Source organism: Andrena cerasifolii, chromosome 12 (genome assembly GCF_050908995.1).
Source record: "Andrena cerasifolii isolate SP2316 chromosome 12, iyAndCera1_principal, whole genome shotgun sequence".
Lineage (NCBI taxonomy): Eukaryota > Metazoa > Arthropoda > Insecta > Hymenoptera > Andrenidae > Andrena > Andrena cerasifolii.
Window position 1 is genome coordinate 7,796,147 of NC_135129.1, and position 23,046 is coordinate 7,819,192.

Sequence of the window (23,046 nt, forward strand, 5' to 3'; positions counted from 1 at the left end):
ATCTATTTAGTATTTGAAAATACATGATAGGCTTCGATGTGAAGATAAAAATCGCAACTAATAAAGCATGGTGCCAACACACTGCTGGTGTTGATACTTGTGAAACACCGACAGCAAGTTCCGTTATTTAAGTTTCGTATCTTTGCTTTGCGAATATTTAGTAATTTCGTCAAGGTAAATAATTATCGTAACCTGTGTAAATTGAAAGAAGGGAAATTAAGGAATAACACATTAACCTTACTTCGACAGTGAAATTACCTTTTTCTTCTTTCAGAGAACCTTTGTTTGGCAATGGGGAACCATCTTTTCATGGTTTATAAATAATTACATATAATGATACAGCATTTCTCTGAATTTTAAACGTAATTGTTTGCACTGCTTATCACTGGCTGCTTCTTATCGAGATTGAAAGTCCCGTTTATAACTGACTACTAACAGTTTGATAGCAGACTCCTTTGAAATCATTCCAAAGGCAAACAGTGGAACAGAAATCTCCGCGCAGAATGTCATCCAATCAGGTACACAAGAGTCTCCTTTAAAAAATTCCTTTCTGCTACTTTAAATAGTAGTTTGCCTATTATTATATTTAATAACGTATGCGTTAACCTTTATAGATCGAAAAAATTGTCAGCTTGTACAAGACATTGGCGCGCAATCCATCTTTAAGCAGCGCAAAGATTCTCCATGTGAAAGACAGCGGGGTTTCGATTGTAAGCACATGGTCGCAGAGAAACTTGGAGAGGAAGAAGAACCAAAAGTTCTGCCAGAACCACATTTTAGACTCGCGTCTGAAAGTCCTGTGTGAGAATTTTCCTATCGATGTTACAACAGAGTACGTTCGTTTAGGTTTAGAAATCATTATATTCGTGAAACCTAGGTGTGCTCTACCAATGTCCTCTTGCTTCCATTACAGACTTCTATCTGCGTCCACTGAAGACGAGGAACGTAGAGCTGTACTGAGACAAGCGACGATTGAGAACACCAAAAAGCAGTTCATTGAAATCTGGGATAAACAGAGTCTCGTGAAGAATTACGACCTAGCTGCCTTGGACGTGCACGGAGATGTGTACACAGATTGTAATTGATTACGAGTTCAAGAATATTCGCGCTTCAACTAGGGAATTCAATCCCGGGATCCCGGCTGTTTTTTGGATCCTAAAACTCCCGGGATTTGATATATCAAGTTATAACTTATACCGAGAATTTCGTGAATTTTTAAGAACGTAAATTACTTTATGAACAACTGAGAAATATAAAAATGGAATCCAAAAAACAGCCGGGATCCCGAGATTACAATCCTGGAATTGAATTCTCTAGCTTCAACGCTCGTCTAGCAATCGCACCGAGTCGCTTGAAAACTTATCTGTCGTTTCCCTTTAACAGCTGAATTTGGTTCCTTGGAATGGTCCCCGGATAAAACGAAGGTGTTATACATCGCGGAGAAGAAACTCCCGAAATCAGAGCCATTCTACAAGCAAAAGCCCCTCAAAAAGGAGAAAGAAGACGAGGAGAGCGAAGTATCAGTGGTACGGTATTTTGCATAACAATCCTACCGAGATATGGTGAATTTAATTTGATAAAATGGTTGGAGCAGGGTAACGAACACATTTACAAGCCTCACTGGGGAGAGCAACTGGTAGGTAAACATCGTCCTGTTGTCGTAGTCCTTGATACGACGACAGACACGATTTCAGCTCTCGCGGGTGTACCAGACGAGCTCTCACCTGCTCAAGTATTATGGACGAAGGATAACCAAGGGATAGTTGGGGTGGCGAGGAAACACGAGCCGAGACACTTAGGCCTCATCGCCTGTACTAACAGGCTTTCTTGGATATTCTTATTGAAAGATGGAGAATACAGTAAGAATCCTTTTCCTCCGTCAGGATTCTCAATTATATTATTTTAATGCTAGACTCACAAGTCTATTTACGTATCTTTTAGAGAAACTCTCCAGCGACGGATGCGCCGTTCGTTGCCCCAGATTTAGTCCAGATGAAAAGTACCTGATCTGGTTAGAAAGAGCAGCTGGTGGCGCACACCACAATGCTCACAGACTGATGCGTCTTGAGTTCAATTCTGAAAAGTTAGAGGTACGCATTAGGGTGGCTCTTATTTACTTTTGGTAAAAAAAATTTTCAAGATTTTCTTCGGGGCACCCTCCAGAATAGTTCCAAATAATTAAAAAAAAATCCAAGTAAAGTTTGAGCTCGATCGGATAACGGGAAAGGGTACCCCTGGGCCCTTAAAAATTTAAATCATTTAACAGCTCACGAAGTCGATTTTATATAATATCCTCCAAGTTATTGATTAAATAAAAAAATGTGTGAAACAAAAGTTGTAGATCCGGACAAAGAGCATCTTTTATGTTGTATTACTTTTTCTCGTGCGACAAATGGTTTTCGAAAAATGTCCGGAAAACTAGAAAAAAACTTTTTATTTATGAAGTTAAAAAAAAAGTTTCCTGAAAATTTGGGACCGAAATTCGCAAAAATATTAAAGATATAGAGTCTATAATATTTCGGTCAAATAATGATTTAAGTGTTTAAGTGCCCAGGGGCACCCTTTCCCGTTATCCGATCGAGCTCAAACTTTACACAGTTTTTTTTTTAATTATTTGGAACTATTCTGGAAGGTGCCCCGAAAAAAATTGAAAAGTCGAAAATAAGAGCCACCCTAGTACGCCATACATCGATGCATAAACGCAATATTTATTTTACTTAAACTTACATGGCTTTCTGTTACCTAGGCCGATATACTCGTAGACATTGTGCAGACAAGCGTACCCATTAAAAATAACGAACGGTTTTACGGTTTATATGGCCGTTTACCGCGTCGATGTTGGAGCAGCGATTCGCGGTACATATTTCTGAGTACGCCTCAGCAGAATACTACTCGTTCCTACATCATTGACACCAGTAAGTCATTGAGAAGATCCGTGCACCTTTCTCGCGAAATCTCTTTTTATTTGTAGCTAGGGATAACGAGTGTATTGTTCGCAGAAACAAAGAGTGTAACCGATATTCTCAACGACACGAGTAGCCTCACTATTTTGGATGTGAAAGATGATATTATAGCTTTTTGTCAGACGTCTCTTCTGGAGTCTTCCGTTCTCTCAGTGGGCAGATTTAATCCGGAAGCAATTAATAGTGGTAATATTACGAAGAGTCAAATTTCAACCTCCGCAGCCATTCCTGGCTCTGAAAATCTAATGTACGAGTTCTCTGAGTATGACTACGACAACAACGAGGAAATCAGTAAGTCCCTTGGGAGGCTAGGATTTGGGAAACGCAACCTAGGTGCTTTTAACCGGGTATGCTTAATTTCTGTGCGATTCTAGATCATTTTAACTTCATTTATTTCGGGCCGAAGAGCGGAGCCGATAAGTCCATACCTTTGGTAGTTGTAGTACATGGCGGGCCTCATTCGAATTATGTAAATCTATTTAGTCTGGATTATTACCTGCTTGTACTGTCAGGTAAGGATGCAGCTTTTATCCACACTCGTCAGAATGTGTACGCCGGTCTTTATTTAACCATAATGATCTTCAATTTAAGGCTTGGCAGTGGTGCAAGTGAACTATCGAGGCTCAACCGGAATGGGCTCGAAAAACGTTGAATACCTCCAAGGAAAAGTGGGAGACGTTGACGTAAAAGATTGCCTGACTGCCACGATAGAGGCTCTGCAGAAGTATCCGTGGCTGAATCCAGAAAAAGTGGGAATCACTGGAGGCTCGCATGGTGGATTTTTAGTGACTCATCTAAGTGGCCAGTATCCAGTAAGCTTATAGAATACTCGAACTATCCGCACGTTTCTTGGAACATTTATCGAAGCCTGATTAATTTTATGCTCTAGTACTTGTACAAAGCTGTCGTTGCGAGGAATCCAGTGATCGACATAGCTGCTATGTTTACCATATCAGACATTCCAGACTGGTAAAACATTAATGTGTTCTTACGATTTTTCATAGCTTCTAAATTACTTCAATTATATTGCAGTCGCAATGCTCTGAGTAAGGAAGAAAAAATTATGTACCATCACGATGTGTAAGCTTTATTGTAGAACAAAGCATGATAAGAAGCAAAAAATGACTAACACAGAAACGTTAACTAAATAGAATATTTTCTGGAATTAATGTCAAGGGGGATATGTTACATGGAATGCTCTATGCGATTGTTAATGTATCGTAAACTCCAGGTGTGCTGCTGTTGTGAAGTATCCTTTCGATGAGAGCACACCGATGCCAAAAGACGATCAAATTGAGATGCTCGTGAAAATGTTGAAGTGCTCTCCGATTATGAATGCTAGTAAAGTTATAGCTCCAACTTTGTTATGCATCGGAACGAACGACTTGCGTGTACCTCCGTCTCAAGGGAAACTGTGGTATCAACGCCTTAAGGCGAATAATGTAAAGACAAAGTAAGTACGAGTTAACAACATTCCCAGAAATATTTTCAGTAGACGGAAACACATTCCAGACTAACTTGACGAAAGATAAGATTCCTTATCTATTTGGAAGGTCCTTTGAATCAATTCTTTTCTACAAGGGAAGATCCCGAACCCGAAAATTCAAAAAATTCTGAAAGTTTGTGAATATGTAGGGAATTTCCTCGTGATTACAACGCAATTTTTGTTTGCTGCTCAAATTCACTCTAAGACGGTGTAATTGACCCCTGAAAATCCGGTTATTTTCCGATTTTGTGTCATAACACGTGAACTGTAAAATATTTTTTTACCAAATAGATCTGGTGAAAAGAAGTAACTTTTGTCTTGAAACTTGTTTTCTATCTCGTACAGTTCGCGAGTTATAACAGAAAATCGGAAAATAGCCGAATTTTCAGGGGTTAATTTCACCACAGTCGAGTAAATTTGGGCAGCAAACAAAAATTGCGTTGTGATCGGGAGGAAATCTCCTACGTATTCAAAAAGTTTCAGAATTTTTGAATTTCCGGGTTCGGGATCTTTACTTGTTAGTTATCTACTTTACTTTCGCACTGAATGAAATGTTAAAAGAAACAATGTTATAGGATGCTCGTTTACGAGGACAATCACCCTCTATCGACGGGGACCGCTGAGATCGATAACGTTATAAATGCTTGCTTATGGCTGCACGAGCATATCTCGACAGAAAGTGCCGAGGGCGCAGATTTAAAGGGATAGAGATATGATAAATATAACAACTTTTAATAATTCCATTATCACAAATTTAATATTTACACAATATCGCCGCATGTACGTCTATAAAGGTTTGTAACAAATAAAGTTTTCAAAATATACACATGTTTGTATAGTATAATGCTATAAAATTTTTATACTTTATATATATGTATAAAATTTGTTATAAATATGGTACATATGTATAAGCTATACTATTTCGAGTTTACAAAATATGTAGAATAACTGTTCTATCGTTTTATAAATATGTGTCGCGTCGCAAAGATATTTCCATTACATGGATTACCGTAATACAAATTACCAATAGTAACCGATGGAATAATTGAATTGCTCGGGCCAAATGGTCGCGAGTACTTTAACAAAAAATCAAAACAACAATCTCACATAAATATTAAATTCATTCAATACTGTATTTTTCGAATATCAAAAAAAGAAAAAATGCGCTTATAAGCTATGAGCAAAGTTATTCACTAAAGTAGTTCCTCGTTGGATAATTGATTGAGCCCTGTTTAAGAATTAACTTCTTCCCCTTAAAGTCAATTTACACATACAAATCTTGTTCTTATTTCTATTTTCATCGTACAGCAAAATAGTAATTGCATTCGAGTTCGACGAACTCGATGAACGAGAGACATGTTGGAATATTACAATCTTGTACAACTAAATGCACGTATTTCCTGAAAATGAGTGGTACAAAATATCAAAGATTTTAAATATTACAAGTAGCAATTGAACGTTGAAAAAGCTAATTATTGGTGTAAGTGACTAAGTTAATAAAAAGTACATGATCTATTTCTCTTTTTTAGAAGTTGTCTATGTAGATTTACATAATTCCTGTTCGGTACAGGAAGGCACTCATTCATAACATATATCTGAAGACTGCGTCGTGTACAGCAATATCTAATTAAAACATTAGACAAGATGCTGCCGGTATTCATTAGTTATACCTAGTAACTCACGTTTAAGATTACAATCTGACGGGATTACTTTGCTCCGGGAATAGCGAGTCGTAGCTGGGCGGCAGGTCCTTGTCGGCAACGGACGAAGAGACAGCGACTTCCAGCATTGGTGCTGTGGGCACTGGCGGATTCGCAGATCTCTCCGTGTCCCTTGGCACCGGGCCCGGTCTCGTCGAGCGTACGCTTGGGTCGGCGCAGTCCAGGGACCAACATAACTTCTGCGATCTCTTGCACATCCATAAGCACATGACGAATAAGAGGAAGCACAAAATCAATGTAGTCACTGCGCCGACCGTTACTTTCGTACCAGTGCCAGTGCTAATCATTTCGTTCATACAATCTTCTTCGTCCGAGCAAACGTTCGGTGCACAGTTATACGCTCCGTCACAAAACAGCTCGTTCGGCAGGCAGGTTTTGAGGCCAATCGATGTATACTTCGCTGGATCTACGTTGCTGCAATCTGCGCGCATCACGTTAGGATTACAATTTATCTATACGACTACGGAAGATTAGTTCGGCGGCTTACTTTTATACGGCGTGTAAACAATGGTAAGGGCGAGGAATTCCCCTTCTTGTAATCTCTCTTTGGAAATGAATATCTCTGTTTCTAATTCCCCTCCGGATCTACGACTGCCTGGGTCGTATTCGGCGTACGTTCTTGCTGGCAGCAGCGACCCGGATGAATACATACTGTTCTCGGGTTCGGGGACCGGGTAGTATTTTATTCTACTGCGGTCCAGCGAACCGCAGAACTTCTCTGTCCAATGATTGTCCTTCCTTTTAAACTAACAGATATCGATCTTTAGAATCTTTGTCGCGACGATGCCGAACGGAGGTTCTATATCTTTCAGGGCTGCTTTCGAGCCGTAAGCTGTATTTAGAATTCATCGACTACTAATTCAGATATTAAAGGCTGAGTTAACAAAGAGCCGTGCAAGAAAATTAGATCAGAGACTGGAAGTGTAGCCTTCCAAGAACCACCGAACGAGCACAAAGCTTTCGTATACCTGTACATAGTCGACGCACTGTGTGCCGTTTTGCCTGAAAGACATTTGTTGGATGACACCGAACAGTCCGTCCCCTTTGGGCGTCTTGAACACAAACTTGCAATGAACGTTCGTGAGGACGGTCCACCGGTCGAACATGTGCTTGGCCCTGACCATTGCTGCGAGACTCGTGATCTCGGTGGTTGCCTTCATGCCGAGGCCGTGGCAAAACCTTTCGGACTCCAGGCCATCTAAAGGGACAAGAGGTTACGAATCGAGTACAGCGCAAGATTAAAGGGCCAACGATCCCGTCACGTCTGAGAAGCTTACATTCTTCGTAAGGTTTACCGAACTGCATGCAGGAGCTGTAATTCACGTAGCTATCCGCAAGCAGCAATAAACACAGGAGGCGCAGGACACTCTGCCGAACCATTTTTTTCCGAGAACTGTCAGAGAGCCATAAAGAGTGCGATTAACGGCACCGTTCGCCAACGGGCGATCGGAGCTATGATTAATCCCCCGGGAATCTCTCGTTCAGGAGAGGCGAGGGAAGATCGGGAGGATCGGAAGACGCAAGATTATTTTCCACGGAATCGTTGGAAGGCTCTATCGATTCACTGTCTGCTCCGCGGATACGTCATCTGCGTATCAAAACAAAACGAATGCGTGTCTCGGGTTCAAGAGAGACAGAAGGCGGGTGATCGCACGCTGGCGATGGAGGGGGAGAGCGCGCGAGAGAGGGCAGAGTGAGCACGTGTGGAAGAGAGAGAGGGGAAGCGTACGAAAGGAGGAGCTCGAGTGAAGAGAAGAGAGCGGGGAGTATCGCAGTTCGAGAAATTCGAGATTGACAGTCCTTTCGATATAATCTTCATTTCAAACAGAAATACTCCCGCGTCACGTCGAGACTGATCCTTATTTAAGAGGAACGATTAGCCAGGATGAACGAGAATTTGAATAATAGATCGAAGATGATTCACTTGAATTACGGGGAGGTAGAGGTTGGCAAAACGGCGCTGAAAACGATAGAAATATGGAACGAGTCCTGTGTAAGTTCTGGCCCTTGCCCGCCAACTGTCAAAATTTAAGTTCAAACTCTCCGTTTTCGAAATTGCGAGATTTGTTAATTATGCGCACGTTTCAGAGGGAAGTGATTTATCAAGCTCAACGGGATCCGACTACCAATCCTTTGGACCATGTGTTTCATTTGAGATCTTATACCTGGGTACTGGCTCCTAGAGAGAAATACACCTGCCAGATACGCTATCGGCCACATCTCGTGTCCACCAAACACGTCGACTATTTCAGCATCACGGATTCCATTGGAACGTGCAACATGAAGATTACTGTCTCTGGAACCAGCATTGGTATATCGATAGATACATTCCACTGTATAAAGAAGGTAAACACAGATGTTTGTAGGCCCAGCGGTGGAATGTTCTGCAGTAGTGATCTTCATGAGTTGCACGACCAGGAAGCCCGTGGTCAAGAGACGAATTAAGCTCACGAACAGTTCTAAAGTTACCGCAACATTCATGTTCAGCATAGACGAGAAGCATCAACTGTTTCAGACAGATACCAAAGACGGCACCATCGAGCCTTGCTCTTATAGATACATCACGATAACCTTCGCTCCGCCCGAAGATGGGAAATACACTTGTCAGCTGCCACTTTTAATTCTACATCACGTAAGTTCGGGAGCCAGGGTCCTCTGATTATTCCGAGCGAATGACTCGACGCGTTCGAACACTAGGAGCCAGTTATGATAGAGCTGTACGGATACTGTAGCACCTCTTCTAGAAAAGAGGATACGGATCGGTTCACTTATCCTCGGAGAGCGAAGAATAGTTTTAAAAGCTACATGAGCGACAGCGTCTACATAGCAGGGGACCCGCCTCCGATATCTTTGTCGAGAAACTTTTTCAATTTCGGTCAGACAGATGTGGATATAGAGAAGGCTACCGAGAGAATCTCGCACGCGATATGTCTTACCAATCACAGTCAGTCGGATTTAGTAGTCAGCTGGGAGAAAGGTGATTTTACTCGAAGTAGACAAATGGATCTCGCAAAGAATCTCCTTGCAAATGTATGGCAATCGCTTGTGCTTCAGATATCGATGGGATTTTCAACGTGACGCCTTACTCGATGCATATACGCGCAGGCCAGTCTGTGTTATTTGAGCTTTCATTCAATCCCTGTATAAAGAGTAGCCTCTTTGGCAGAGAGCTCGTTGGCTCTATTTTCTTAGATGAGAACAAACAACCAACTTTCCCATTCGTTACGTCGATCAGAATGATAGGTATGAGAATTGTTAAGCGATAGAAACAGTAGAGTTAGGCCGCGGGCACATAAAGGGGCGGTAAACTGTGAAGCGGTAAGAATCAACATTCAAACAAATTAAATACCAATACAAATCTACGCTAAATAGAACATAGTATAGATGTTGTATTCGTATTTGATTTGTTTGAATTTGACGCTTACCGCTTCACCGCTTACCGCCCTTTATGTGCCCGCGGCCTTAGGGAGGACTTTGAAAGCGGGCAGAGAAATTTTCCACGCAACTTTAATTAAATTTTTACAGGTCACTCATTCCCTGTCGTGTCAAGCGGATGGATACCACAATATGAAATGCCTCAGACTGTAGTAATGCCACCTTGCGTGCCACCGTTTCCAGTTTATAGAACATTCCTGATCAAGAGACTTGGTCACTTGCCGCTGATGTTCGAGTTCGTACCACCGTCAGCTAGCCATTTCACTGTGAAACCGATGATTGGTGTGATTTACCAGTACGCTCTTCCTGCTGTACCCTATATCAGTAACTCATTGCTTGCTTACGATCTGAATCTATCAATTGTACACTTATAATTATAGCAATATGCGAATTTCAGAAGCTATCAGATAATTACAATCGAAATGGCACCAGAGCCCAAAAACGAGCAGATTTACATAGAACGATGGACAATGTACTTTAATGGGAACACGGTCGATGAAAGTTACATAGATTTCAAAGGATACGCTGAGTATGCAAATATCATGTTCTGGAATCAGAACACACTAAGCTTTCCGCCAATTTTACCGTGCTGTCAGCAGTTTGAGCAGCTGGGAATGCGAAACGTTACCCGCCATAGGATACAGTAAGAGAATAATTCAAATATTCTCACACGATTATAATGCTTTGCGATATTTTGCAGGCCTTCGTGCCATCGAATGAACAATATATTTATCCTACTCGTAGATACAGGTTCCATCAAATGCCAGACGAACTGAAAATGGAGTATCCAGGTGGAGAGATTGATCCCAACGACACTGTGATTCAAGAGTGCTCCTTTCAACCGGTCGAAGCAAATGTAAACTACGATTTCGAGGTGCAATGTGTTCTAATCGTTCTAAACAACGAAACTACTGTTGGAGTCAAAGGTTGCATTACCCTACGTGTTCGTGGAAGAAGCGAAACAGGATCATTAGTGGTAAAAGTTACATTAGCAACGTACAACTGTAATTTGTAATTAAATTGAAAATCAAGCGGAAGATTCTTTCAGGCAATCCCGAAGGATTTATATTTCGGCGAATTGGAGTACAACACTACTAAAACATTGAGCTTCGATCTCTTCAATTTCAGCGCGGTAAATATTTACTACAGATTGGTTTGCACTCATTGTAACTGGCCATTCGAAGACATCGAAAATGATGTCGTTGTACGCCCAGCTTCTGAAACAGTCTTCTCCAACTCGCACCAGAGGATAATGGTTTCCGTTACCCCGCGTACGCCAGGGTATTACGAATTCGCTGTTGAATACCTAATGAGAGTTAACTATCGATCGGACGCTTTGTTATCTAAACAATGTCCCATTAGAGTCGCTAACATGCGCTGCATATGCGTGGTGCCCACTCTGAAGGTGAGATTTCAATGTTTCCGAAGGTAACGTTAGCACATTCACAATTACAGGGCGTTAAAAGCTTTTATGCGCAACAGGTGAAGAACGTGTGTGCTTTTGGGAGCAACCAGAAATATTCTGTGAACATAAGCAAATCATTTCTGTGGGAATCGATGCAAATAAATAAGTATGACTATTTCAAATTTACACGCACGATTCGCAGTCGCGTTTACCAATTATTCGTTCTCACGCTAGGTTGAACAGAATTCTGGAGAATGTATTGCCTGGGGAAAGGAAGACGCTGACTGTAAACTTGTTTCCAATGGTTATTAACGAAGGAGCACTTTTCATCAAACTCGTCATGGTCAATCCATCGACGTTGCCTGTTTCGTGGATTTCAAAGAGAATCCGTCGGTGTGATTGCAAACCTATTGTAAAGAGAATAGGTTTGTCCACTGAGCAAGAGAAGCTCGATTGTGTTCACCAATCTCTTTGCAGTCTGTATCCAAAATCAAAGACATTGAAAGTATGAATTTATATCTCTAACTTGTCTGATTCTGACTTTAATTTTGAACGCTGAGCAGACGAAAGATCACTAATTCAGAAACAAACGTTCCTTAGCCAAAACGGACAACTATAATCAGTATAAAAATCAATTACACGCTGATCGGAAAGTCAGAGGTGTCCTGGGACTTGGACGTAGGACACGATCGCCATATAATTTTAAACATATCGATCGACTGCTTGTCCAAATCTGAGCGACAGTATAGCTTTCTGAACATTGCGCGTATAAACTTTGGAAGGATTTACCTTGGGAATAAGCAAGCAGTGCATAAAGTAGGATTCAGGTTTATACATCCTTCTCGCGATCGAATAAAGAGATTCATGAATTTCTAGACGTATTGGATACACAACGTTACGAACAATGATTTACTGTTTTCCGTGGATATTGATGATATCAGCAAATTGAACAAAGCCTGTTGCTGCGAAGTGTTCTCCTGTCTAACTCAAAGTGGCATCGTTAAAGCTGAAACATCGGAACCCCTTCTTTTAAGATTTCAACCCAGGATGCTCGGAGCGTATAAGGTATCGAAACACTTCGCGCGGATTTATTTCCGTGTACTGGAAGATCACAGAACTTGCTTTACAAGGTGAGGCTTCCAATAACATTGGGCGATAAGGAAATGGAATTGACAGTGGAAGGAGAATCATCCTGCGACTTCAGATCGGTATTCATGGAGGAGTCGGTACCACCTTACTGCGCCTGTAAAACTTCAATGTTCCCTGTGTACTTCAACACAGACTGCATCAATATGTGGGCCATACCTACCTACAGCTTCATCGTTAAGATGCTGTTGATTTATAACAATTTTCAACGAGACGCACTTGCTTACGAGTGGAAATGGTACTTTCCTGAAACTTCAATTACTTATCGAACTTCCTCGGCTCCCTTCCAAACTGAAATCTGTTTAAATAACATTTAGCGAAGAAGTGCGAGAGATACTTCAGGTCGAAGTATTCCCTCGCAAAGGTATCATGAATCCAAATACAGTGCAGAGCTTCAGAGTGAAGATTTTTAGCAAGGGTCAGCCGTGCAGAATCGATGTCAACATACCTTGTGAATTCTTTAATGCCAGCGAAAGGCGAAAATACCAGCGAAGTATCATCGAGTACGATATTCTAAGCAAAGAGCTGGAAGGACAGTTCACTATCACAGAAAAGGGCACTAGCGTGCCAGTAAGTAGTAGTGTTCCTGTTATATTTTCCGAAAAGTTTAGCTACTTAAGTAGAATTTATTTTCCCGTTTTATAAATATCTGTCTTGGATATTAAATATAAAAAACGCGTCTTTTGAATCTTTATACAATTTTTGTAAATTCTTAAATAAGAATTTAAGAATTCTAATGTTACTAATAAGATTTATTATAAATTGTAGATATGTTTATACGTTCGTGATTTCCTAGACTTAAGTTTCTCGAGAACAACAGTATTTCTCGAGAAATAAGAAATAAGCAATTATAAAATTTCTCGAGAAATTCTCGAGAAGGAGCACTAGTAAGTAGTATCTAGCAAACCAAGTCGATTTATAAATCATTCTTCCTTTTCGCTTACGTAGAAACCGTGGATCAAGATACTGAATAAGCCAGAGTTGCTTTCCAAACCACTGAGCTTACGTTGCTCGATATACCCAGTCGAAGATGAACGTTCAAAAGTCACTTTAATGCAACAATTGAAAGCTGCGCCAACGAGTGCGGTTTACCTCGACGATAGTAAAAATTCCTGTGTGATACAGGATGAAAACGAACTGTCCATAGCTACATTTATTTTGGAAGGTTTATTGTGGTAAAACTAACTTCTCCGTGGCTTCCTTGATTTAAATTGGAATGCTCCTTTGTTAAAAGAATATGAAACGATCGATGTAGATGTCGCGATTTATATTTCTCAGGGATTGCGTTAACAGTAGAAGATTCAAGAAAACGCTTCGGGAAACTTTGATACCTCGAAGGAACCTGTATTATTCGCAGTTCATGATGGATCTGCAAGAGCGAAGGAGATTGATAAGAAGATCTTTCATTGTACCACCATTCACGTATATTGCTTCTATATTAGAAGAGGTAAAAATGACAACTCTATTTATCGTATTAATACCTCGTAAAGGTTTACCACTCCCGCGACTGTGCCATATTTTTCCAGATGCTATTCATTATCGTGCATCAAGAATTCTCTTTAGGAACTATACATTTGATTCCCGACGATGATGCCAGGCACATTAACTACTTGAAAACATTACCCAAGCAAAATAAAATCAGCCAGAGAGTAGGTAATTATGATACGTTTTATGATATGCTAGTGAATGATGCTGATGTGGGAGCGAGGAAGTACGCAAGATCAGTCTCCAGGGTGTCCTTTGCGGATTAATTATAAAATATAATTTTATTTATATGCATACATTGTTACAAGTATTCAGTACAGGTTGATTTCCTTAAGGATCTTTATTGTACGGATCTGGAATTCGTTTGAATACAGCCAGGAACTTCTCTCCCTTATTCCTCGTTACTTTTTGGCCTTCTTCCGTACTTTCGTACAATTTCTCCACGATGGGGTCTGCGTCCTTTGTAAAACATTGCCCTATTATGCGCTTAAGCGATACAAGACTACAATGGGCGAATTCCACCCAAATCGCCCGCAACGCCCGTGGGTAACATTCCAAAATTTACGAAAATCTCTTGAACTATGGAAAAGAAATCTGTGAAAGAGCCATTATCGGAAAATACAGGTTTTTAACTATAAATTACGATTCGAAAACAGAAACATATAATTTACGATATTCATTTTATTTAAAAAATAAAAAAAAACAGAAAAATCCTAGTCGTGGGTGCGGGCGATTTAGGCGTACGTGGAATTCCCCCAATAGAGCATTGTAACGAATGGCTAAAGAATCTTACCAGTTCCTCCTTGGAAACTTCATCGAACAACGGATGCTCGCGTAAATGCTGTACTATCCATTCGTGTAAATCCTTAACGTCTGTCACTGTGTACACAATTGCCTTTAAACGATATTCATAATTACTGATCTACATATAAGAAAATTCATAATATTAGATACTAAAAATGATATTACTCCTTCAGCTAATATGTAAGCATATTCCGCCAGAAGCGTTTTGTTTATAATTCTCCATTTATGCTTCGACCTCTTGAAATGTGGATCCGGGTACAAGAAGAACATCTTCTTCAACTACAGAACCATTCGTAACAATTATTACTAGCAACTTAAGATTGCAAAAATGGATCTGTAGTTTGCTCGTACCTGCCCTTTGTGAAAGTAATTCGGTAAATACTTCATCGCGTTTGTCCTTAAGCACGCGATGTTCTGGTATTCTCCAGGATTCTGCGATCGTAGTGCAGCTATACGATCCATGACATAGTCGGAGACTTTTACTCTGATCTCCATACCTAGGATCAGGTTATCAGGGAACATTGGCGATAGCGTAACTATTGGATAAAACACTCTGTTACTATTTGTAATGTATATAAGTAACATTTCAAGGTAAGATCTATGTACCCAATAGGCCTCCATAGCCGCAACCGATGTCCGCGAATTCGACACGTTTATGAGGTACGCTGTCCTCTTTGGAGTCTCCTTCGTTCGTTGAAAAATAATCAGGATATAACGAACTCCAGTTCATTGAGTCAGGCTTTATAGGACTGGAAAGAATATTGTTTAAGAGACACGCGAGAGAGTTCTTAGAATTAATAGTGATATGTCATAATTTCTTTTGTTGAACACAAGTACGTACTATTCTATACAGTGGTCTGCTATTGGATTTGAGTGAGCACGTTGTCTGTAATACTTCTTTTGCGGCAATGGCAGCGGTTTTGACATAGCGGTAGAGTCCTATAACAACAAAGCCACGTGGAAGACAGTTGCCCAAACCTAACCTGAGGCAGACTCGACCAAACTGACAAGAGAAATATCTTCTTGAAGCTCTAATGCATACTTAATGAGGAAATTGCTTCTGTTATTTAATTATTGAGGAAGTAAATGCAAATATTTGTATGGGATAATAGTCTATATTTCAAGATACAACTGCAAAAGTACATAAATTATTTCTGCAACTTGGATAATTCAATGAATAATATTAGCAATTTCGGGAGGTGTCGTGCATCCAAAATCTGTTAATAAACGATTGTTTATACGCAAGGTAATTGTAAATAATATGTAGGGGGATAGCTGAAGGTGATGTATAATATACGATCACAAAAGTTTATAAATTACTTGTAGAAAATTGATAATTCAGTGAGAAACATGAGCAAGTACTATTGATGTACCCCTGTCGAGAAATTGGTTATAACTAATTATAAATAAAATTATTGCGAAGATTAGATGGAAATGTAATCTATGGTCTATAATTTAAGATGAAACTGCAAAAGTGTATAAATTATTCTTGTAAAATGGATAATTTATTCATTTTCTACGATCAACAAATTTCTAATAAAGGAGGTTACATTCGCGAACACACAAGTTGTATATTTGTTTATTTACAATCTGAAGCTCTATGTCCTTTCGCGAGGCTCTGTAAAAAGATTACCTAACAATTTTTAATAACATTATTATTTATTTAATGACCAAAAAGGTTATTTGAAAATTTGTTCGATTTATGGTGTAGGATTTTGTGTTGGAATGTTGTCTGTGTATAATTGGTTTGCGCGCACATTTCTATAAACAATCCATTGAATTTACATTTTAAACGTCAAATGCAGTCGAACCTCGATAACTCGAATCTCAAGGGAAGGGAAAAATTCTTCGAATTATAGAGGTTTCGATTTATCGATCTTTCGAGTAAGAGATGTTCAACAAACGAAAATTTGACTAATAGAGACTTTGTACGACTGTTCATTTTTTGACTTGTGACGCTGTAAAGGAAGACAAAATCAAGTTTTAAAGGTAAACTGTTTATTGTATACCTATAATCAAATATACTTACATGTACTACATATATACACATTTTATGCTCGAAATATTACTCTATTACATATTTAAAAAAATTGTAATTTTGCTTTATGCGTATTTTAGTGTATTGCAATTCAATAGCATTTTCAATCGTGAATATTACAGAGAAAACATTTTCCTCAATATTTCGTAATACATATGTAGAAGTAAACTTCGACTTGTAGAGGTCGGAGTTCTTTTAAATTCGAGTTGTATAAGTGAAATATTGTTATAAGTTAATAAGTCGATATTGAAGAAAATTTTGCAACTAGTGCCCATGGAATACTATTCAGAAATTACAAGCTTCGAGTCTTTCAAAAGCATCACATTAACCGAGAACTGTTTAAAGGCCCATGAAAGGCGTAACTCTTGTTTGCTACTTTAAGGCGATGCCTTCGAAGCTGAAATTTAGTATACCTCTTTTCGCTTCATGTTCTCCTGATACCTGGGTCAAAATCTGGCAAAAATTTTCAGAATGCACAAAATTGGGCTTTGTAACAGGAGAACATGATGTCGAAAGAGGTGGCACTAAGTAACGTCTTCGGAGAAAGAATCGAGGATGCCTTCGAAGCTGAAATTCAGAATACCTCTTTCCACTTCATGTTCTCCTGATACCTGGGCCAAAATCTGGCAACAATTTTGAGAACGCCCAAAAATTCGGCTATGTACTAGGAGAACATGATGTCGAAAGAGGTGGCAAAAATAGGAAATCAGGTTTTTGCCGAATTTCTCCTATACTAGGGGATGAAAAATTTTGAAAAAAATCAGAGGCATTTCTGTTATCGGGGCACATATTAGAGAATTGTTTCAGATTTTTAAATTGAAAAACCAAGCTGTGAAAAATAAAAAACGCCAAAAAATGCGGAAAAATGCCGATTGTGTATCGAAGCAGGTTGGCACTATAATTATATTTTTACTGTAAGTACGTATGAATGTTACTATTGTCCTGAATTTTTTTCAGATTTTTAAATTGAAAAACCAAGCTGTGAAAAATAAAAAACGCCAAAAAATGCGGAAAAATACCGATTGTGTATCGAAGCAGGCTTGGCACTATAATTATATTTTTACTGTAAGTACGTATGATTGTTACTATTGTCCTGAATTTTTTTCAGATTTTTACATTGAAAAACCAAGCTGTGAAAAATAAAAAACGCCAAAAAATGCGGAAAAATGCCGATTGTGTATCGAAGCAGGTTGGCACTATAATTATATTTTTACTGTAAGTACGTATGAATGTTACTATTGTCCTGAATTTTTTTCAGATTTTTAAATTGAAAAACCAAGCTGTGAAAAATAAAAAACGCCAAAAAATGCGGAAAAATACCGATTGTGTATCGAAGCAGGCTTGGCACTATAATTATATTTTTACTGTAAGTACGTATGATTGTTACTATTGTCCTGAATTTTTTTCAGATTTTTACATTGAAAAACCAAGCTGTGAAAAATAAAAAACGCCAAAAAATGCGGAAAAATGCCGATTGTGTATCGAAGCAGGTTGGCACTATAATTATATTTTTACTGTAAGTACGTATGAATGTTACTATTGTCCTGAATTTTTTTCAGATTTTTAAATTGGAAAACCAAGCTGTGAAAAATAAAAAACGCCAAAAAAAGCGGAAAAATGCCGATTGTGTATCGAAGCAGGCTTGGCACTATAATTATATTTTTACTGTAAGTACGTATGATTGTTACTTTTGTCCTACATTTTTTTCAGATTTTTAAATTGAAAAACCAAGCTGTGAAAAATAAAAAACGCCAAAAAATGCGGAAAAATGCCGATTGTGTATCGAAGCAGGCTTGGCACTATAATTATATTTTTACTGTAAGTACGTATGATTGTTACTATTGTCCTGAATTTTTTTCAGATTTTTAAATTGAAAAACCAAGCTCTTAGCGCCTCTTATTTGCAACTTTAAGGCGAGGCCTTTGAAGCTGAAATTCAGAATACCTCTTTTCGCTTCATGTTCTCCTGATACCTGGGCCAAAATCTGGCAAAAATTTTCAGAATGCAGAAAATTGGGCTTCGTAACAGGATAACATGACGTGGAAAGAGGTGGCACTAAGTAACGTCTCCGGAGAGAGAATCGAGGATGCCTTCGAAGCTGAAATTCAGAATACCTCTTCTCGCTTCATGTTCTCCTGATACCTGGGCCAAAATCTGGCAAAAATTTTCAGAAGGCAGAAAATTGGGCTTCGTAACAGGATAACATGACGTGGAAAGAGGTGGCACTAAGTAACGTCTCCGGAGAGAGAATCGAGGATGCCTTCGAAGCTGAAATTCAGAATACCTCTTCTCGCTTCATGTTCTCCTGATACCTGGGCCAAAATCTGGCAAAAATTTTCAGAATGCAGAAAATTGGGCTTCGTAACAGGATAACATGACGTGGAAAGAGGTGGCACTAAGTAACGTCTCCGGAGAGAGAATCGAGGATGCCTTCGAAGCTGAAATTCAGAATACCTCTTTTCGCTTCATGTTCTCCTGATACCTGGGCCAAAATCTGGCAAAAATTTTCAGAATGCAGAAAATTGGGCTTCGTAACAGGATAACATGACGTGGAAAGAGGTGGCACTAAGTAACGTCTCCGGAGAGAGAATCGAGGATGCCTTCGAAGCTGAAATTCAGAATACCTCTTTTCACTTCATGTTCTCCTGATACCTGGGCCAAAATCTGGCAAAAATTTTCAGAATGCACAAAATTGGGCTTCGTAACAGGATAACATGACGTGGAAAGAGGTGGCACTAAGTAACGTCTCCGGAGAGAGAATCGAGGATGCCTTCGAAGCTGAAATTCAGAATACCTCTTCTCGCTTCATGTTCTCCTGATACCTGGGCCAAAATCTGGCAAAAATTTTCAGAATGCACAAAATTGGGCTTTGTAACAGGAGAACATGATGTCGAAAGAGGTGGCACTAAGTAACGTCTCCGGAGAGAGAATCGAGGATGCCTTCGAAGCTGAAATTCAGTATACCTCTTTCCGCTTCATGTTCTCCTGATATATTGGCCAAAATCTGGCGAAAATTTTCAGATATCTCTAAAATCAGGCTTCGTAACAGGATAACATGACGTGGAAAGAGGTAGCGCAAAGTAATGTCTCTGAAGAGAAGTAGAAGCCTTGATCGAAAGTCGATAGAGTTTGAGAGTAGTGAATGGCATATTTAAAGTAGTGCATTAATGCGAAGATTTTTAAAACCACTCTGCGTGGAAGGATCATTTTAGGTGTTCTTTTTAGCATGTCTTTTATATGTGATTTGGAATAGGAAGGAGTAAGTAGTGCTCGTTAAATAAAAGAACTCTTTTACCACTTAACTGCAATTTATTCAAATAAGTGAAATGCAATACAATGAAATGTTACAAGTGTAACTGGGTAATTCGGCTGTAGCAGTATCTTGTGCAAATTTCATATCAATGAACACAGTCGAAAATGCAGCCGGTTTAACGTCTTTTATGTAAAAATTCCTTACCTGTAAAGCAGAAATATACAGGATTAATAATCGCTCTAGTTACAGTATGTGAGATTAGTTACATCGCATCGGACACTCTAAACTCTAAACATGTCACACATATACAAGCACGTACGCACGCACAGCTTTTCACCAGATTTCAGAGTAGGTAGTTGCTGAATTCGCCGCTGCTCGTGTCGCACCCACGTTACCAACTGATTCTAAAATAAGATTACAGTGCTACGAGTGGTAGGAATTAATATTAAATCTTACCGGAAACATATAAAATCTAAAATGACTAATTTCAATCAATATGTTGCATAATAAAATTATTCCCTTTACTAATATATTTTCATACGTGACAAAATGTTGTAACGTTTCTCCCATTTTCAATAATAGACAAGTCAAGTTACTAAAAATATTTTTCTTCTTACAGGTTTTAACTTCGGAATATTTCGACGGAATGATGGCAACCTTGATAGTAACCACAAGAAAATAGTGACTTTATATACCTTATACTTTATTGTAACACTGTAAAGGCCTTTTATGCAAATATATTGAAAGAAACTTGAAACAAAACTGTATTATTACTCAGAAATACCTTTTACATATTCCTATCCAAATTTCAAATATCTATGGTATTTCCTTAAGAATACCATAGATTTCCTTTGTTAATAAGTCGATATTGAAGAAAATTTTGCAACTAGTGCCCATGGAATACTATTCAGAAATTACAAGCTTCGAGTCTTTCAAAAGCATCACATTAACCGAGAACTGTTTAAAGGCCCATGAAAGGCCTGCGCCTCTTATTTGCAACATTAAGGCGATGCCTTCGAAGCTGAAATTCAGAATACCTCTTTTCGCTTCATGTTCTCCTGATACCTGGGCCAAAATCTGGCAAAAATTTTCAGAATGCAGAAAATTGGGCTTCGTAACAGGATAACATGACGTGGAAAGAGGTGGCACTAAGTAACGTCTCCGGAGAGAGAATCGAGGATGCCTTCGAAGCTGAAATTCAGAATACCTCTTTTCGCTTCATGTTCTCCTGATACCTGGGCCAAAATCTGGCAAAAATTTTCAGAATGCAGAAAATTGGGCTTCGTAACAGGATAACATGACGTGGAAAGAGGTGGCACTAAGTAACGTCTCCGGAGAGAGAATCGAGGATGCCTTCGAAGCTGAAATTCAGAATACCTCTTCTCGCTTCATGTTCTCCTGATACCTGGGCCAAAATCTGGCAAAAATTTTCAGAAGGCAGAAAATTGGGCTTCGTAACAGGATAACATGACGTGGAAAGAGGTGGCACTAAGTAACGTCTCCGGAGAGAGAATCGAGGATGCCTTCGAAGCTGAAATTCAGAATACCTCTTCTCGCTTCATGTTCTCCTGATACCTGGGCCAAAATCTGGCAAAAATTTTCAGAATGCAGAAAATTGGGCTTCGTAACAGGATAACATGACGTGGAAAGAGGTGGCACTAAGTAACGTCTCCGGAGAGAGAATCGAGGATGCCTTCGAAGCTGAAATTCAGAATACCTCTTTTCGCTTCATGTTCTCCTGATACCTGGGCCAAAATCTGGCAAAAATTTTCAGAATGCAGAAAATTGGGCTTCGTAACAGGATAACATGACGTGGAAAGAGGTGGCACTAAGTAACGTCTCCGGAGAGAGAATCGAGGATGCCTTCGAAGCTGAAATTCAGAATACCTCTTTTCGCTTCATGTTCTCCTGATACCTGGGCCAAAATCTGGCAAAAATTTTCAGAATGCAGAAAATTGGGCTTCGTAACAGGATAACATGACGTGGAAAGAGGTGGCACTAAGTAACGTCTCCGGAGAGAGAATCGAGGATGCCTTCGAAGCTGAAATTCAGAATACCTCTTTTCGCTTCATGTTCTCCTGATACCTGGGCCAAAATCTGGCAAAAATTTTCAGAATGCACAAAATTGGGCTTCGTAACAGGATAACATGACGTGGAAAGAGGTGGCACTAAGTAACGTCTCCGGAGAGAGAATCGAGGATGCCTTCGAAGCTGAAATTCAGAATACCTCTTCTCGCTTCATGTTCTCCTGATACCTGGGCCAAAATCTGGCAAAAATTTTCAGAATGCACAAAATTGGGCTTCGTAACAGGATAACATGACGTGGAAAGAGGTGGCACTAAGTAACGTCTCCGGAGAGAGAATCGAGGATGCCTTCGAAGCTGAAATTCAGAATACCTCTTTTCGCTTCATGTTCTCCTGATACCTGGGCCAAAATCTGGCAAAAATTTTCAGAATGCACAAAATTGGGCTTCGTAACAGGATAACATGACGTGGAAAGAGGTGGCACTAAGTAACGTCTCCGGAGAGAGAATCGAGGATGCCTTCGAAGCTGAAATTCAGAATACCTCTTTTCGCTTTATGTTCTCCTGATACCTGGGCCAAAATCTGGCAAAAATTTTCAGAATGCAGAAAATTGGGCTTCGTAACAGGATAACATGACGTGGAAAGAGGTGGCACTAAGTAACGTCTCCGGAGAGAGAATCGAGGATGCCTTCGAAGCTGAAATTCAGAATACCTCTTTTCGCTTCATGTTCTCCTGATATATTGGCCAAAATCTGGCGAAAATTTTCAGATATCTCTAAAATCAGGCTCCGTAACAGGATAACATGACGTGGAAAGAGGTAGCGCAAAGTAATGTCTCCGGAGAGCAAATCGAAGAGCGAAAAGTGGCGCAGAATTTTCGAACGCCTCTTGAAAGGCCTGCGCCTCTTATTTGCAACTTTAAGGCGAAGCCTTTGAAGTTGAAATAGCCACTAAACATTTGTTGTCATATAGCATATATTTAGGTTATATTTTCTGTCACTTCGAGGAGCCGACCACATAATAATCACGCGCATCCAGTCTGCGCATTTTCACTAGCCCAATTCAACATTCAATACAATTTTGTATATATAATGTTTGTTTATAACTACTTTCTGCAGAGGACGTGTAATAAGTGTATTTCATGTTCTGTTTCGGTGCTTTGCTAGTAAAAAAATGTCTAACCTAACAAATTTCATTTTCTGGGGACATTCCCTAATCTATTTTCCCTTTTCACTTAGAATTCCTTACTGCTAACGTAGAATATTGTAGCATAAGCACATTTCAA

The 23,046-nt window shown here is 39.5% G+C and overlaps 4 protein-coding genes and 1 long non-coding RNA gene across 13 annotated transcripts; 3 read left to right on the forward strand and 2 right to left on the reverse strand.

Annotated features, from left to right (window-relative positions):
* Positions 1–6: 6 nt before the first annotated feature.
* LOC143375285 (acylamino-acid-releasing enzyme) lies at positions 7–6,094 on the forward strand. Of its 3 annotated transcripts, XR_013086866.1 has the most exons (16): positions 7–174; positions 275–518; positions 615–832; positions 914–1,077; positions 1,384–1,526; positions 1,595–1,859; positions 1,942–2,090; positions 2,747–2,915; positions 3,000–3,254; positions 3,338–3,475; positions 3,555–3,775; positions 3,853–3,932; positions 3,996–4,043; positions 4,195–4,416; positions 5,025–5,243; positions 5,979–6,094. XR_013086866.1 is itself a non-coding variant. In XM_076824245.1 (15 exons), the coding sequence occupies exons 2-15, from the start codon at positions 504–506 to the stop codon at positions 5,155–5,157; spliced, it is 2,220 nt and encodes a 739-aa protein (XP_076680360.1). In that variant the 5' UTR covers positions 7–174; positions 275–503; the 3' UTR covers positions 5,158–5,550. The 3 variants fall into 3 exon arrangements, 2 of the variants coding, with proteins under 2 accessions (XP_076680360.1, XP_076680361.1); XM_076824245.1 differs by lacking the exon at positions 5,979–6,094 and having other exon boundaries at positions 5,025–5,550; XM_076824246.1 differs by lacking the exons at positions 3,996–4,043; positions 5,979–6,094 and having other exon boundaries at positions 12–174; positions 5,025–5,550.
* LOC143375291 (uncharacterized) lies at positions 5,179–7,836 on the reverse strand. Its single transcript, XM_076824253.1, has 4 exons — positions 7,448–7,836; positions 7,139–7,368; positions 6,658–6,916; positions 5,179–6,591 (listed from the first exon to the last, which is right to left on the reverse strand). Exons 1-4 carry the CDS (start codon positions 7,548–7,550, stop codon positions 6,140–6,142), a joined length of 1,044 nt encoding a protein of 347 aa, XP_076680368.1. The 5' UTR covers positions 7,551–7,836; the 3' UTR covers positions 5,179–6,139.
* Positions 7,744–13,907, forward strand: LOC143375282 (cilia- and flagella-associated protein 65). 3 transcript variants are annotated; one of them, XM_076824237.1, is made up of 19 exons: positions 7,744–7,863; positions 7,931–8,163; positions 8,259–8,481; positions 8,537–8,802; positions 8,868–9,147; positions 9,225–9,413; positions 9,696–9,900; positions 10,003–10,248; positions 10,350–10,581; positions 10,654–11,010; positions 11,088–11,176; positions 11,245–11,515; positions 11,611–11,826; positions 11,887–12,075; positions 12,141–12,394; positions 12,474–12,726; positions 13,105–13,331; positions 13,435–13,603; positions 13,683–13,907. In XM_076824237.1, the coding sequence occupies exons 2-19, from the start codon at positions 8,056–8,058 to the stop codon at positions 13,905–13,907; spliced, it is 3,999 nt and encodes a 1,332-aa protein (XP_076680352.1). In that variant the 5' UTR covers positions 7,744–7,863; positions 7,931–8,055. The 3 variants fall into 3 exon arrangements, with proteins under 3 accessions (XP_076680352.1, XP_076680354.1, XP_076680355.1); XM_076824239.1 differs by lacking the exon at positions 7,744–7,863 and having other exon boundaries at positions 7,896–8,163; XM_076824240.1 differs by lacking the exons at positions 7,744–7,863; positions 7,931–8,163; positions 8,259–8,481 and having other exon boundaries at positions 8,674–8,802; positions 8,903–9,147.
* Positions 13,904–16,052, reverse strand: LOC143375292 (tRNA (guanine-N(7)-)-methyltransferase). Of its 2 annotated transcripts, none has more exons than XM_076824256.1 (7): positions 16,033–16,052; positions 15,287–15,384; positions 15,052–15,194; positions 14,797–14,981; positions 14,611–14,724; positions 14,435–14,536; positions 13,904–14,100 (listed from the first exon to the last, which is right to left on the reverse strand). In XM_076824256.1, the coding sequence occupies exons 2-7, from the start codon at positions 15,370–15,372 to the stop codon at positions 13,972–13,974; spliced, it is 759 nt and encodes a 252-aa protein (XP_076680371.1). In that variant the 5' UTR covers positions 15,373–15,384; positions 16,033–16,052; the 3' UTR covers positions 13,904–13,971. The 2 variants fall into 2 exon arrangements, with proteins under 2 accessions (XP_076680371.1, XP_076680369.1); XM_076824254.1 differs by lacking the exon at positions 16,033–16,052 and adding an exon at positions 15,488–15,672.
* Positions 16,033–18,562, forward strand: LOC143375295 (uncharacterized). Of its 4 annotated transcripts, XR_013086870.1 has the most exons (5): positions 16,033–16,434; positions 17,291–17,371; positions 17,441–17,672; positions 17,742–17,973; positions 18,043–18,562. It is a non-coding gene; the product is annotated as an uncharacterized LOC143375295 (long non-coding RNA). The 4 variants fall into 4 exon arrangements; XR_013086868.1 differs by having other exon boundaries at positions 16,033–17,371; XR_013086869.1 differs by having other exon boundaries at positions 17,291–17,672.
* The last annotated feature ends 4,484 nt before the right edge of the window (positions 18,563–23,046 follow it).